At 36.2% G+C, this 14,817-nt stretch overlaps 2 protein-coding genes across 2 annotated transcripts in view; both read right to left on the reverse strand.

The window, feature by feature from the left end:
- The window catches only part of LOC144424487 (uncharacterized), an 80,949-nt gene extending 77,606 nt beyond the window's left edge, over positions 1-3,343 (reverse strand). The window contains exons 1-3 of the mRNA XM_078113839.1: positions 3,172-3,343; positions 2,358-2,436; positions 2,050-2,171 (exon numbers count right to left, since the gene is read on the reverse strand). Of these exons, the coding sequence (XP_077969965.1) occupies positions 2,050-2,171; positions 2,358-2,436; positions 3,172-3,303 (333 nt within the window). The 5' untranslated portion in view covers positions 3,304-3,343. The remainder of the gene's footprint in view (positions 1-2,049; positions 2,172-2,357; positions 2,437-3,171) is intronic.
- A 4,090-nt stretch (positions 3,344-7,433) lies between these two features.
- On the reverse strand, positions 7,434-12,151 carry LOC120331406 (cytoplasmic dynein 2 intermediate chain 1-like). The gene has a single exon (XM_039398477.2). The coding sequence runs from the start codon at positions 11,928-11,930 to the stop codon at positions 8,733-8,735; it is 3,198 nt and encodes a 1,065-aa protein (XP_039254411.2). The 5' UTR covers positions 11,931-12,151; the 3' UTR covers positions 7,434-8,732.
- Between the last annotated feature and the right edge of the window lie 2,666 nt (positions 12,152-14,817).

Consider the following 14,817-nt stretch of genomic DNA (forward strand, 5'->3'; position numbering starts at 1 on the left):
TAATTGATATTTTCTCATCCTGGTATGCTTTCAGTTTACAGAACAGGGGAAATGAATGTCTTGTGCATCATTCTTTATTTTTTAATTGATTCAATTTTTTTTTTTTTTTTTGTTTACCATGCAAATTTGGGAGTGAGATTAGCATTAGGATTAAAATATTTATCCTGGGGGGATAGGGGACAGTATCCGCCTCGCCAGCACATGGTGGTTCACGCACGCAACCACAAGTCAGTTAAGGCTTCCTCCACCGCCACATTCCAAACCCATGCACGGCGCGAATAACGGACTCGAATCGAAGGTCGATAGCATGACCACGCTAACATGTGTATGGATGGGTTAAAGGAATATAATCCATCTCTTACAGAGGATAAAAAGAACAAAATTCGAAACAGGATTTTTAATGAGTCCCAGTTTTGATAAGGATACACGATCTTTAGGAGTACACCAAAGCTCACCCACACAATTAAAACCTGGAACTCCTATACATGATAATCAGAGAAAATCAGTGATCATAACCATTAAATTCACATATACCCTACAACAGGGGTCGGCAACCCATGACACGCGTGCCAATTGTGGCACGCGAGAGGATTTCTAATGGCACGCCAAGCGATTTGAGCCATATTCAGATACTTATTTTCGTAGTGCGACAAACATTCTACAATTGAACAAAAAATAACAAAGCGACAAATTCATTGAAAAAAACATGCAATATTTAACTGCAATCGACGAGAGGCCGAAATCTGTACCCAAAATCGGTGTAGATAAGCGTGTGCAGTCAGTCGGTCATCCCTCTCCTTTCAAATTCTTGGAAAACTGAAAAAGTCGCAAATACCAGCTGCGATTGCTTTTTGCTAAAATTCCTGATTGTTTTTGTCAGCGTGACGTGTTATTTAGGCCGTAAACACTTTTAGTTGGTGTTTATTTTCCCTGAATCACAACAATTATTTCAAGACAACGTTAATATTTCTTTATTTTTGCCCAGAATTGAAATTCGCTGAGAGTTATCATACAATCAATCGAAACTAAATACAATTAGCCATTAGGCATATTTATCTCATACTTTTACATCAAAAGATTGGGTGGTATTTCAGACTAACAATGTTTATATTTTGACGCAAGAAGACGTAACCGCGAGTCACGTTGGACACAAAATTATATCAATATAGAAGAAAGTATTAGATTCTCGTCGCTGTCATGAATTGAATATTTTACTGGACAGAAAAGTTGGTATATGCTGAAAAACTCGGCATTTTTAACGAGCGCGTAATCGCGGCGACTGTTTTATAGCAGAATGGAAGTTTTCGATTTTGAAACATTCCCTTTCGAAGATCCTGACTGCGCGCCTGGCTGATTTTCATCATTTCACCGTGAGCTACATGTATCCCTAACAAAAACGATGAAATGAAGGCGTCCCGTAGTATGTGCACCAAGATGGCGTACACCGGGACGTAGAATATGTACCAGCTACCAGGTTTGGGTTAGGGCATAATTTTATTCCAATTTTCCGCATTTCAGTTCTATTACGAGTTTGGGGACTAGCCAAATGACTCCCGTAGTATTTTGTACCTGAAATTATGGTCAGACCCTAACCTGGTACACATACTACGGGAGTACCAAAATAAATTTATCTTTTTCAGTATTTATCGCGATTTTATTGTTTCTGGCTACAAAACTAATCGCGAGTGGCCTTAATACCTATTACTTAAGTCGTGCAAAGACAGGTCGGATGTAGAAATGCCTTATGCCAAAATCTCTTGTAAGCTAGTTTCCGTGCACAGTTATCCAATAAAATGAATTTGTTTCTCATCCACTTACTATTCAAATTAGGTAGTTGGCTATGCAAACCATACACATAAAAATGTTTAGCACGCGAAGGTGCTCATTATTTATAAACTGGCATGCCGAGTTCAAAAGGTTGCAGACCCCTGCCCTACAAATACAATATCCAGTAATTGGAAAGGATGTAATAATAAAGATAATATTTTTTATCAACGTGAAACATAGATTACGGAGAAGAACACCTCTTAGACAACAAATAAAACTTACAGTTTGTAAATCTTTAGGATAGAGAGGAGAAATGTTTATTCCCCATTCATAATCTTTTTCAGGCACCCACTGTTTTTTCACATTGCTTTCATGAAGAAAGTATGGTGTTAAAACCCATTTACCTAAAAATTGAAACAATCTCAAAATAATTTTCCATCATGGTTACTAAAGATAATATAAACAATTAATCAAACACTACTGGCTATGAATAAGCATTGAAATATGTGCAAAATTTTACAATTTCCAATTACAATGTTTTCAACCAACTTGAAAAAGAGCGGAATGCGTTATACTTTACAATTTCATACCTGATGCACATGCAGCGAGATACTTTTCACAACGATTGGGTTTTTTGCATACAATATGAGTACAGGAGTGGATGTAATCCTGAAAATAAACCAATGTTACTAATGTAAATAACATAAGAACACAGAGAAGTACAGACCAAATTGTAGATACAGAGAACTGCCGGTATCCATATTCATATTCATTTGACATTATGATATCGGTTTTATTATACTTGATATAAAGCAAATACCCGCTGCTGATACAATGCATCTCGAAAATATATGAAACAGAGTAGAACATTATTAAACTATAGAGACACCTCAAATCACTTAGAAATAAAATTGAAAAGCTTCAAAGTTCCGCCATATGAATAAATCAAATTCATATATAATACAAACACTACACCAGGGCTGTGCAACCTTTGCTAAAAGCGGGCCAAATACAAATAACCTGGTGAAACCACGAGCGTCAACTTTATCAAACATACCTAGGCCTTCTAGTAGTTGCAAACACAAAAATCATGATTATTCATCTTATGACATGTGTTGTTCGCTTCACACAAACTAGCTGTAAGGGCATTGTAGCGTCATAGGCACAGAAGGATTGGAATTATTCACATGTACCAGATTAAACTAAATCACAAACTCATTTTGCGGCCGCACACCATTCAAAATTTGCACTTCTGCGCAAACTGCAAAATTTTTCCTTGTGGGCTGCATTTGGCCTGGGGGCTGCAGGTTGCACACCCCCACTCTACACACAGACACAGTAGTACATAAACATATATTTTCTGCAAGACCACATAAAATAATGTTGAAAAAATCTATCACGCACCTGTGAATTTGCAGGATCGGATAGATAAATTGCCTTTAAATTTTTAATAATATTTATCATATATTTCTTTTCTGCTTCAGCATCAAATCCAGAAAGCATAATTCGTGGAACCATGTTGGCATTTTCATCCATTTATCTAGCGTTAAAATACACCACTTCGATCTTACCACTAAAACTTTGGAAATAAAAAATACCATGAAAACTTTGTATGAAATACTAACTTCACTAAGACATGGGACACCACTGCTTTATTAAGATAAGATATTTATATTTGTGCCAAGAAGAAAGACGCTGTTAACATTCATTCATATAATTTTTAATGGTTACAGTCGGGCTTGGATCGAGGAGGAAGGCTGTAGAAATTATGAGAGAAATCTATATATATTATAGAAATTGACTCCATTCCACTGTCAACTGTCAATTTAACATTGACTACATAAAATATCCAAGTATAATATAATGCATTCTGACCAAACCTTTGGTGTTGTGAGTTGTCTGATATACTTATAAATGCAGGTGGGCAAGATAAACCGCAGTTCATTTTGTCTCGTCGGCAAAAAAGCCTTGCTAAATGACAAGACACTTGAGATATTTTTATTGTGATCTTTTTATAGTGTGGTTTCAATACAGAATCTGCGAGCCATTAATGGTATTGCAATGGGTGTGTTATCTGGTCATGGAAATTTTTCTAATCAGTTCGGGAACTACTGCACTAGACCATGTCTTCATATTGTATGAAAGTTATCTTTGTAAGTGAGCTATTTCTTCAATTTAAAATAGATATAAAATCCAATAATAATTGAGCCTTGCATCATAACACAGTTATAATGTTTTTCAGATATTATGCACCTATCAATAGAATTTTCTATCTATCCAAAAATCTTCCAGTTTTTTTTGCTATTATGTAAACCGACCTTCAGAATTATGAGAATTGACATAGCTGCATAGTCAGCATGGTGCATGTTTTCAACATAAGGTCAGGCATTACAGCATTATGTTATAATAATATTTTTTTATCTTTCATGTATTGCCTTTAAATAATTATCAAGTAGATATGAAGAAACTTACTTTGTGCCTAAGTCAGTAAGTTGCATAAAACCTCCATAACAATATGAATTCTTAACATGCTAATAACTGTGCTTCATTAGTCACAATAACATAACAGCAAAGTCAAGTAGAGTATTCTAATCACCTTATTAGGGGATTTCCCCATGTTGGCGGCAACGCCGTGGTGCGTTGAGTCATATATCCGAACCAAATAGGATAAAATGCTCTTATTTATTCCGGGGGAGAAACCCGATAAAACAACTTAATCATATCCAAATTTAGGGTTGCCAACCGTCCTTCCTTTAGGTCTTAGGAGGACAGCCATGTAATTAGGCTCTCCTAACTATATGAATATTTTGTTTTCTATTTAGATGGTGTAATTCCACATAAGAGATGTAGACGGTATAATTTAGCTCCTGTACCTATTATTGTGATTTGTCACCAGTCGGGCTATATTGGATTCCACCATTCGTTTACATTTGCTGTGGTATTCTATGCTGTGCCCTGTGTGCATACAGAAATTTTGTTTTTGGTTAAGGTTTAGCTGTCAAGTTAACGTAATGACCAACATGTGAATGGTTTGTGTTGTTAATTGAAAGTTTTTCATAGTTTGTGAACAGTTTCCCCCGTGTCCCAAAAATTTTCTCTCCTCAAGTCTTTCAACTAGCAGTCTGATGAAAGATGATTACCGATCAATATTTCCTAAATCAATACCTTCTTCTCAAATGTGTAGGGTAGTTTCAAGTTTGTAGGACCAATTTGAAAAAAAAATAATAATAATAATAATAATAAATAAATAATAATAATAAAACACAGGAATACAATAGGTTCCCTGCTGACAAACAGCGGGAGAGAGAGAGAGAGAGAGAGATTTATTTCGTCAACCAGAAAAAAACAGTCATAATAATAAATAAATAGTGGCTATAAAAAAGTACGCTTTTTTCGGTGTAGACTGGAAGGAGCGATACGACCATGCGGTCATCGAAGTCAGCCCCCTCCAAGTTTACGCTGATAAATTCACAGTAAAATAAGATTATTAGAAATGGTTGAAGTTCACGACACAAAATTTGAAAAAACAAACAAAAAAATGAAGTAAATAAAAGTAATTAATTTTTTTTCCGTGAAATCAATTTTTAAATGATGAGATTTGAAAGTGAGGAGTAAGACCCACAAATTAAAAAAAACAATTTTGGCTATTGGACTACTATACTCAATGTAGAATTGGACGCAAGGAGCCAGCCTTACATGTACGAATGAATTTCAGGAGATAAACAACATGGTACTCATGTAAAACAATTGGTTCAAGAGAGGAATCAACCTAAGCCTAATTCCTAAAGCCTAATTCCTTGTCTATAATCCATGACTGTGAATGGGAAAGCCTTGCTTGAACTAATAATACCCTATATATATTTTCATAACTCATTCTCCAACCTCAGTATCATACTGCCTTAATTAATTTTAATCATAGTTACCGGTATTTTTACTCATTGATAGTATTTGATATAATTTGGACTTTGATTTAGCTAGTTTTGGGTTCAATTTGGTGTGTGAAGCGGTTTATTTATATGGTACCCAACCTTTTCAACTGGTCGGCAGGTACCGATATTAGTAAGGACAATTGAGTGACAGTGTTGCAAGCGCCAATAATATTTTCCTTTCTATAGCTTTTCGATCATGTTACATCCGAATGAGTAGTTGATCTTAGTCCTTATCTTTTCATTCATGAATAACTGCATGCTAAACCAGTGGTTCCACCCGCTCGGAAGCTCTTTTTAATTCTTAAATCTACGTTTATGCTACGTGTTCTGTCCACATCGCCTCCACATAAAAGTTAACAGTGAACATTTTTGTATAGCAATATTACGTATCCAGACGTTTCATACATAATTTCGAAGCGTTCCGAGAAGTCAAACACAAAACCACAACAATTTCGACATAATAAAAGGCACTTTGATATGATTCCGTATACGTTTTTTCTTTTTTAATTTCATGCTCTGTTTTACTTTCGAATTAATAAGGGAGCAATCTGTAATATATATGTTAATATTGAACTAAAAATGAAAAAATAATATAATAATATATAATTTGGAATATACCAAATTAGATTTTAAATTTATGTATACTTAGAAGCAATCTTAATATTTCCGAAGTAGGCTATCGTACGTTTCCTTACAATCTACCACATTTGATCAAGTCCGTCTATGTTTTGCCAAAGTATATTTATGATCTAAGAGATTTCTACACCGTGATTTTCATACCATGTGTTATCAAATATTTTGAGGTTTCTGCATTTTTCCGACGCCGTGCCTGACTCGTTCATATATTTATTTGGGCCAATGTTCACCGTCAACGTCCACTTACAGTTTGTGTAAACTGTAAATGTAAAGGTACATTGTTCCCATTGAGATAATCAAACTGATTTAGGCCTACTGATTTTTGAATTTGCTGAACGTTTCTAGTTGTGGGGTCGCGACTCGCGACTACCGGTATCTGTGGGCTATGATTTTATAAAATTGGGGTCGCGAAAAAAAGTCTGGGAACCACTGCCTTATATTTATCATGATTATCTAATATTTTTTTAATAGCGAGGCACCATGACTGGTAGAATAACGCGTCGGTGTGGCTCAACGGGCTAAGCGTTAGGAATACGTTCGCCACCGCACCTCTAATTACTCTGCGAGGGTTCGCAGGTTCGAATCCCATGCAGGGATGGTTATGTGCGAGGGGATTGCTGGACTCATCGCCGTCGTTCGGTGGTTCACGTAACTGCTGGTCGGTTAAGGCTTCCTCCACCACCAAGTCCATGCTTCCGAAAAACAAACAATACAGTAAAAACTAATCACATACCCGACTTGGAATGGTAACCGGGCGAGAGGCCGTGGTTCGCCATATCGGCCGTCTTATCGGCTCTCCCCCGGTATAAATATGTAAATCCTATCATATAAACGTGCATACTGGTTTAATTTACTCAGTACCCCGCAGCTCCCAGGAGTACTTCGTATCTCAATTACTTGATCTGTCCCCGAATTGTTTCTATTCTGATATGTTCGCAATCCGCTTCGTATATTATCACTACTTCCGTCGTCTTCTAAAAAATTACGTCTGCGAGATGATTCTGTTGATTGTAACACCTTTACTGCTTTATATATATATATATATATATTTCAACGTCGCCTTATGCCCGTCAACAAATTATCGACACCAGTCACAAGTAGTAGTCTGTAGTTTGATTTTAATATACAACATCATTACAACATACACAGTGACATGACATCAGCTAAGCATACGAATCATTCACAATGCAAATTTTACAAATCTTGTACAAAAATAGAATCTTTTGGAAAAAAAATGAATACTTAAATAAATAAATAATACAGAAATTCTGTGTGTGCAAGTACAAATCATCAATTTGTTCAGGGTAATTTGTCCACTACGGAGATAGATGTTCCTTAAAGATGATCACAACCTAAAGTTGAGATTTGAATACTGTACCCAAATGAAGTTTTTAAATACAGAATTGCGCTGGGAAAAAATCATTTAAAATTTTTCAGCTATCAAAATATGTTCAGTGCTGAATTTAAAATCTTGTGTCAGAAAGTGATATTTTATGCTACATATTTTGGTTGAAAAAATGTGACCAAAAATTGCACTATTCCCATTTGAAGGTGCTATAATATATAATCCAACATCAGTTTTATATTCAAATATATATACTTCATGAGGAATATAGGCTATAATCAATGGACTCACATTAGAAAGCACTCAGTTAATAATGTCGATTGATAGAAGCAAGTCTATGAGGCGTATTTAATGTGATAAAAAACCATTGTACGAACTCACGCAAATAACGTCTCCATACTCAATTCAATATTTTGGAAAATATTAGTTTATCTAAACGTATCTTTTGTGTACCAATTTCCTAAAGAGATGATGTCATAATGACATGAGCTAAAATTATTAATCATGCAAAGGTATTTTTAGGTTCAAAAACATGAGTTTGCTCAAACCACGGCAAAAAGTAGAAAAGTATGAGTCAAGCAACTACTTGTATGCTAAGAGCTATGTGATGATTTATCATTAAGACATTGGTATTAGTACATAACAGTTGACAGAATATTTGAAACAATTCAACACTGCCAGGGACAGGCACTGCTAAGTAGTAGGGAAGCAAAGTATATATGTCTAACTCAAATATTGTGAAACTGAAATCTGAACTCATTGGCAGCAAACTGACAGTTCAAATGGCCCAAATGATAATGTACAAAATCTAATACAGCACATGTAGAAACAGTCCCAGTTTTATCATCTGCAAAGCACATACAGCAGAAACCCATTGACTAGTTTCATAAATTTATAATTGGCTAGCCATTTTGAATAGTACAAAGGCAACATTTTAGTCATACATGGTCCTTTCTCCTTCCTTTCATGTTTCCAGGAATGAACAATTCCTATCATGATGCTTGACATTAGAACAGCTTCATACAGTTGACAATAACACAAAAAGTCATTTGTCATTATAGCAAGGATTGTAGTAAAAATGTAAGCTGATCCAGTTCATTGTTGTCCGTTACTTGTGAAAAATGTGGTGCCAACTTGTGGACTTCCACTAACGATACATCCTTATTAGAGCTTTCTTCAAACCGGTATGCAATTGCAATTTCAGGAGTCCTTGTTGTGGAATTTTCAGGGGTGTTACTCAACGCAAAATGACAAATAGGTTTATTTTCAAACTGTTCCGTTTTGATCGGTCCAGCATGCATAATAGCTAAATCCCATATATGAAGTCTATTAGAAGAATCGAGAACAAAAAATACTGACGGTCTGGAGGTAGACCATTGTACTTTTACAATTCCTGCACTGTCAGTTGAAAAGGGCCAGCTGACAACTGGAAGACCTCTATCGGATAAATATAGTCTTATGGAGCCATCATCGTATCCTGCTAAAATCATCGATGCGCCAAAAAGTTGAAACGGGTTGAGGTCGATACTAGTCACTGATGATATTGTATCTATCTCATTGAAAAAGGTAACTTTGTTCTTGTTTGCCATACTTGATTCTGAATTTGCTTCATATTGTGTGCAATGAACGATATGTCCGGTATCAGTTCCAACATAAAAGTTATTTGGATCCAGGACTGAAAATTGTACGCATGTTGTTCGAAAAGGCAAATCCGGAATTAAGGATTTTACCGGAGGATGAATTTTTACATTTAAGCTTCTTATTAGCTTGATTTTACCTTGTGGTGCAAGGCCAAGGTCATCACCGGCCTCCCCATCTGGTAATAATTCAACAACAATCCAAATGCATAAATTACCAGCTTCTTCTAATGATGCTAGCTGAAAGGCTAATCCAGAATGGCTATTTCGTGATTTCCCTTCTTTAGAATCAAATTGATTTTCTTCAGAGAATTTAGACTCTGCGCCAACAGACATGATGCTAACAATTGGACTGGAATGACCATCATTAAGATAACCAGTTGTGTAAGTTGCACTTCGTAACACAGTCTCTCTAGTTTTCTCCAGAGAAACAACCTGATGGTGAATACCAGGTTCACGTAAATCATAAGCAAGAACACATCCATCATCCGTACCAACGAATAGTATATATGATTTTGTAGAACCAAAAGAGCAGTATGTTGGACAAGCATCACAAACAAGTATTTTTTCTGGAATACCAGGCTTTCTGGTGTCCCATACAGAAACAAGACCTTTGCGATCTATTCTTGTTGAAAAACTGGTTGATGCAGGCTCAAATGCTACTGCTACAAAATTATCAGATGAACCAGAACTAGATGCTATATGAACAACTTTTCGCCCTTGCAAATATGCTAAGTTTGTTTGTAGAGGTACACAGCTTTCACAAAATGATAAAGCACTTGATTGATTCTTCCTGGCACCAGTATTCTCCCATGTTTCATCTTCTATCAAAATTGATTTAATGAGTTTACAAGAACGGCTCATAAATTTGATAAGACGCTTGGAATTACCCCTCATTGTAGATAACATCCTAGCTCTATCTTCATTCTCCGACTGAGTTTCTGAAAATTTGGACATGATTCCACCAGAACATTTTATTTCATGAGGTGGATGTTGACTCCATTTTTCATCCATATCAGGACTTTCTGTTTGGATTTCCTGTTCCAGATTGTCATCATTGCACTGTACAGATGCCTGCACTGTATTAGAATTGCCATAATTTTTGATGTATAAATTATATTCAGTAACAGGGGGCATGTCGAGAATATCAAAGGAAACAGAGTCAAGTTGAATCAAACTCATCAAATCTTTGCTTCTTTTAATAACTCGTCTCTTCGTTTTACTACTCGCAGATGACTTTTTAGCAGCAGAAAAATTTATCATTGTTGAGGATGTATTCCTGATGCCAGATGATGCAGATCCTTCTCTGTGACTTCCCGCATCGTTAGAACTTGAAAAAGGGGAATCGTTGCGATCTGAATTAGCAGTACTTCGAAATTGTCCAGAAGATTGAGCTGAATTTGCTCTTTCATTCTCAGCAGCGATAGCACGCATTAACTCATCCATCTTGTCTGGTTGTTTATGCGAAATTGGACGAGTGTCTTCATTATTATCATCGTCATCTTCAAAATCATCATCATAATCTTCAAACTCTTCATCTTCATAATTATATTCATTATTGTTATCATTTTTCAATCTATCCTTTTCATCATCAATCACATAGGTTGAATTCATACTCTTTTGTTCGTCATTTTTACTTCCTTTGTTACTCTTACCATCTTTATGATGTCGATCATTATCACTCCTGTGATGTCGTGACTGACGATATGATCCTGAGTCGTCATCATCTCGATTCTTTCTCGAGTGCTTCTCAGGTTTACTATGTTTGTCATTCCGAGATTCTCTTTCTTTGTCTCGATCCCTACTTTTATGAATATCGTACTCTGATTCTTTTTCCCGGCGGCTTTTTTCTTTCCGCAATCGACGATCTTCATCTTCATCATTTTCCCTTCTTCTTTGGCCTCGTTTTTCTTTTCTCAAATTTTCTACATCTTCATCATGCGTTCGACGATCTTTTTCTTGACGACGGTGGCTTTTTTCATCCCGATTCTGCTTCTTATCATAGTCTTCATCTCTATCATAATTATCACTTTCATGTTTTTTTCGTCTTTTATCATCATCTTCTCTTCTTCTTTCCCTTTTTTCCTTATAATATTCTTCATCTCGATTCCTATGTTTTCTCTCTCGATCATCTCTCGAAGTTTTTTCAGATCGGTGAGATCTTTCTCTTTCATCTCTTGATGGTTTTTCCGAACGATGCGATCTCTCTCGGTCATCTCTTGACGATTTTTCTGATCTATGAGATCTTTCCGAGACTCGACGAGACTCGTCACCATTTGTTTTATAATACTTCTCTTTGTCATTTTCTGTTCTATGTCGATCTTCCCGATGCTCGCGATCATCATCACGTTTGGAGCGATGTTCTCGTTTCCGATCGTCAGAATCTTTCACTCGGCCAGAAGATTCTCGAGGACGATCTGACCTTGACTTTTTGTGTGATTCATCTCTCTCATCTCTTCGTTTTCTTTCTTTTTTAATGTAATAATCTTCACCATCATCTTCATCCTTGTGACGACTTGATTTATGAGACGACTTTTCTGATTTTCTCAAAGAACTAGTCAGTTCTTCTTTAGTCCAAGTTTCATTGTAGCGATCTTTCTTCCTTCTCTCAGACATTTAAAAATAGAATTTATATCTACAAAATTATTGTTGTGACGTATCCACAGATAACTGTAAGAGAGTATAAAATGATGTTATTTTGTATTGTAGCACAAACAAGAATAAATCTTTAGCTTGATGGTTAGTGCACCAATGCCACCGGTTATTTTAGTTGGGTCATTGTCTACTAAAAAAGTTAGTTTGTTTCGGTTTTTGGCATATAGTCTCTCGTTCAGTTACCAGTCCACATACAGACATCGTGTACCGTATGAGATAAGTTTGCTATTAATTTATTTTCAGATGCATGGACTTGATTGTCAGATTGTGGATGAAGCCGTAATAAGCATAGCCCGTACTGCAGTACAGAAATACACTAAGTACGGTACCTACGGTAGTTGAGAGTACTGGAGAAGATTGAACAGATGAATATAGCCTACCAAATACTGGTACTGCTGTACTGAATGAGCTAAACCCCATTCAAAACTATCGTATGTGGAATCTCCTATCCAGATCTGCAGATTGAAACAGCAACAGACAGTAAAGGGGAAAGCTTGATTTGCTCCCCTACTGCCATAACAACGAGGGTTTTGCCTAAGTCGCTATCGCTATTCACAGCTATTGATCTCTGTCTGATGTAGTGAAACTTGGTCATTGAAATTAAACAACAACAGTTGCGTCTAAACATGAAAATAATGTAATATCAATCCTGTTATCATTTCTTCAATGCGCTGGTGGCGTATTCACTAGGAATGTTTACATCTCATTGACAACCTTAGTCTCAAAACAGACCTATCGGCATGCATTCACGACCGTAAACAGAAAACGAGCTACGTTACCGTAAGTAAATTCATGAAATATTTGCATTCAATGAGTACCGGTACCACGTTTTGCAATTCATCAAATATTAAATCACAGTTTTAAGCTTTTGGGCATAATATATGTTTTGATGTGGTGTCTGCAGCGCTCTGATTTCATTGTCGTCATGTAACTTGAACCTATATATTAAATCTAGCTGTTGAATAACCCTACGTGACCTCTCATACATCCCATAAAATGGATTTTTCCCACCAATCAATCAATCGTTTATTTTGTCATCACAAAAAAACACGTTCAAACATAAAGTGACACAATGAATAAATTACAGTACTAATCATGTTTTTGCGTGACCGGAGTCGCGAATCAAGTCAAGAATCAACTTTCGAGTCAAGAATCAACTTTCCATAGTAGTGACTAATTACCGTGTTTCCCCGAAAATCAGACTGGGTCTTATATCAATTTTTTCCTGAAAAATACCACTAGGGCTTATTTTCGGGGATGTCTTATATTTTTATTTATCAAAATCAAAATTATAAAGTAGAGAATTACGAGATCTTCAAGTGTGCAAAATATGAAAACCGATATCTATTTACTTATAAATAACACGTTTTTGTTCAAAATAACTGCAAAACATAGGTTATCAATCATTTAAAACGTGTAGACAGATTCCTTGCTATCGACAAGTAAAAAAAGTCGCTGGGCCCCTCGCCATCGTAGAGTGGTTCACGGCTTCCTTAGCCATCCATGCATCTGAGAAGAATATCTGGTAGATATTTTCCTATCCATAATCATGACGTAGTTCAAAATAAATTATCTCATCTTACCCGATATGGATTGCTAAACTAGACGAGTAGCCCACTTCGCTTAAAAACAAGAATGGTAAGGGCTAACTTTTTCACGATATGAATATGAAAATCTTATCCAGACATAACACCTTATCCCCCCATAATAATATAACGTTTATACTGCATTATGAAATTTATTCTATGAATATAATGTTTCATGTCTGGTAAGATACAGACAGGGGTGGATTAAGCCCCTTTGGTGCCCCCTCATGTGTAATTTGAATATAAAAACAATAAACCACATAAGAGTATTATCCATTAAAAATAATCACAACCAACAGTAGCCTAAATAAAACAACTTTTACGAACACTTTTAGGTTTTTTAACTGATATATATAGCCGATATATATATATACCGGTCGTTTACTGCCGATATCATATATCGGCAAACACGCAATATCGGGCCGATATATCGGTTGAGCTCTAATCCTGAGGGAGTGTGACAATAAAGATTCATGCCTCCAGTCTCAACGTGAATCGAAATACCAAAGGATACAAGTCACAACTGTAGTTTGAAATTTTACCTGTACCTGGTAGTCTCCTCAGGGTGGTTCAAGGTTGCTAGGTTGAAGGACTGCAAAAACTTTTGAGGAAGTTTCCCAGGCCGCAAGTGGGAGAAAAACCCAAAAGTGATCGAAATATCGCGAGTTTACTTGTTTCAAATCTAATAAACAACGAGAGTTTACCGTTCTAACCAGACTATTATTATGTTGCATGGGTGGCGTTCTTTTAAAGAAGATATATAAAGCCTTCAGTTATTTTAAAAGTAATTCCCGAAAATTACCGTTGTATGTTCCGCATCTCGCGTTTAATGTCGCCAACTTATATTCTTTCGTGACAGATATTAATTGAAATCAAACCAGACACTGCGTGATGGTTGAGGAAATACGTTTCCGTCGTGTTTTCCTTATGTCACCTTTCTTGCGACACTCATTTTATTATGAATTGTTATATTGAGTAACTTAAAAACTCGCAGCGCGAGCAAGCTTAGGGCCATCGTCAAATACCAGTCCGTCTAAGTAGGTATTTCGCGACCTAGCTAAAAAAAATGGATTGCGCGGCGTTAAGTCCGCTCTGCGTTTCGTCACTACTGTCACATGGCCAATGCTTGAAAACAGAGGAGTGTTTTTACTAAAATAAAGGGTTTGAATCTCAGGATCCCAACCCCAGTTGGAATAGCTAAAAAAAACTCAAAAACGTTCCTCCATTAGATATAAATATACGCTGAAATTGTTCTGTGAGCC

This window comes from Styela clava, chromosome 6, assembly GCF_964204865.1.
Source record: "Styela clava chromosome 6, kaStyClav1.hap1.2, whole genome shotgun sequence".
NCBI classification, from domain to species: domain Eukaryota; kingdom Metazoa; phylum Chordata; class Ascidiacea; order Stolidobranchia; family Styelidae; genus Styela; species Styela clava.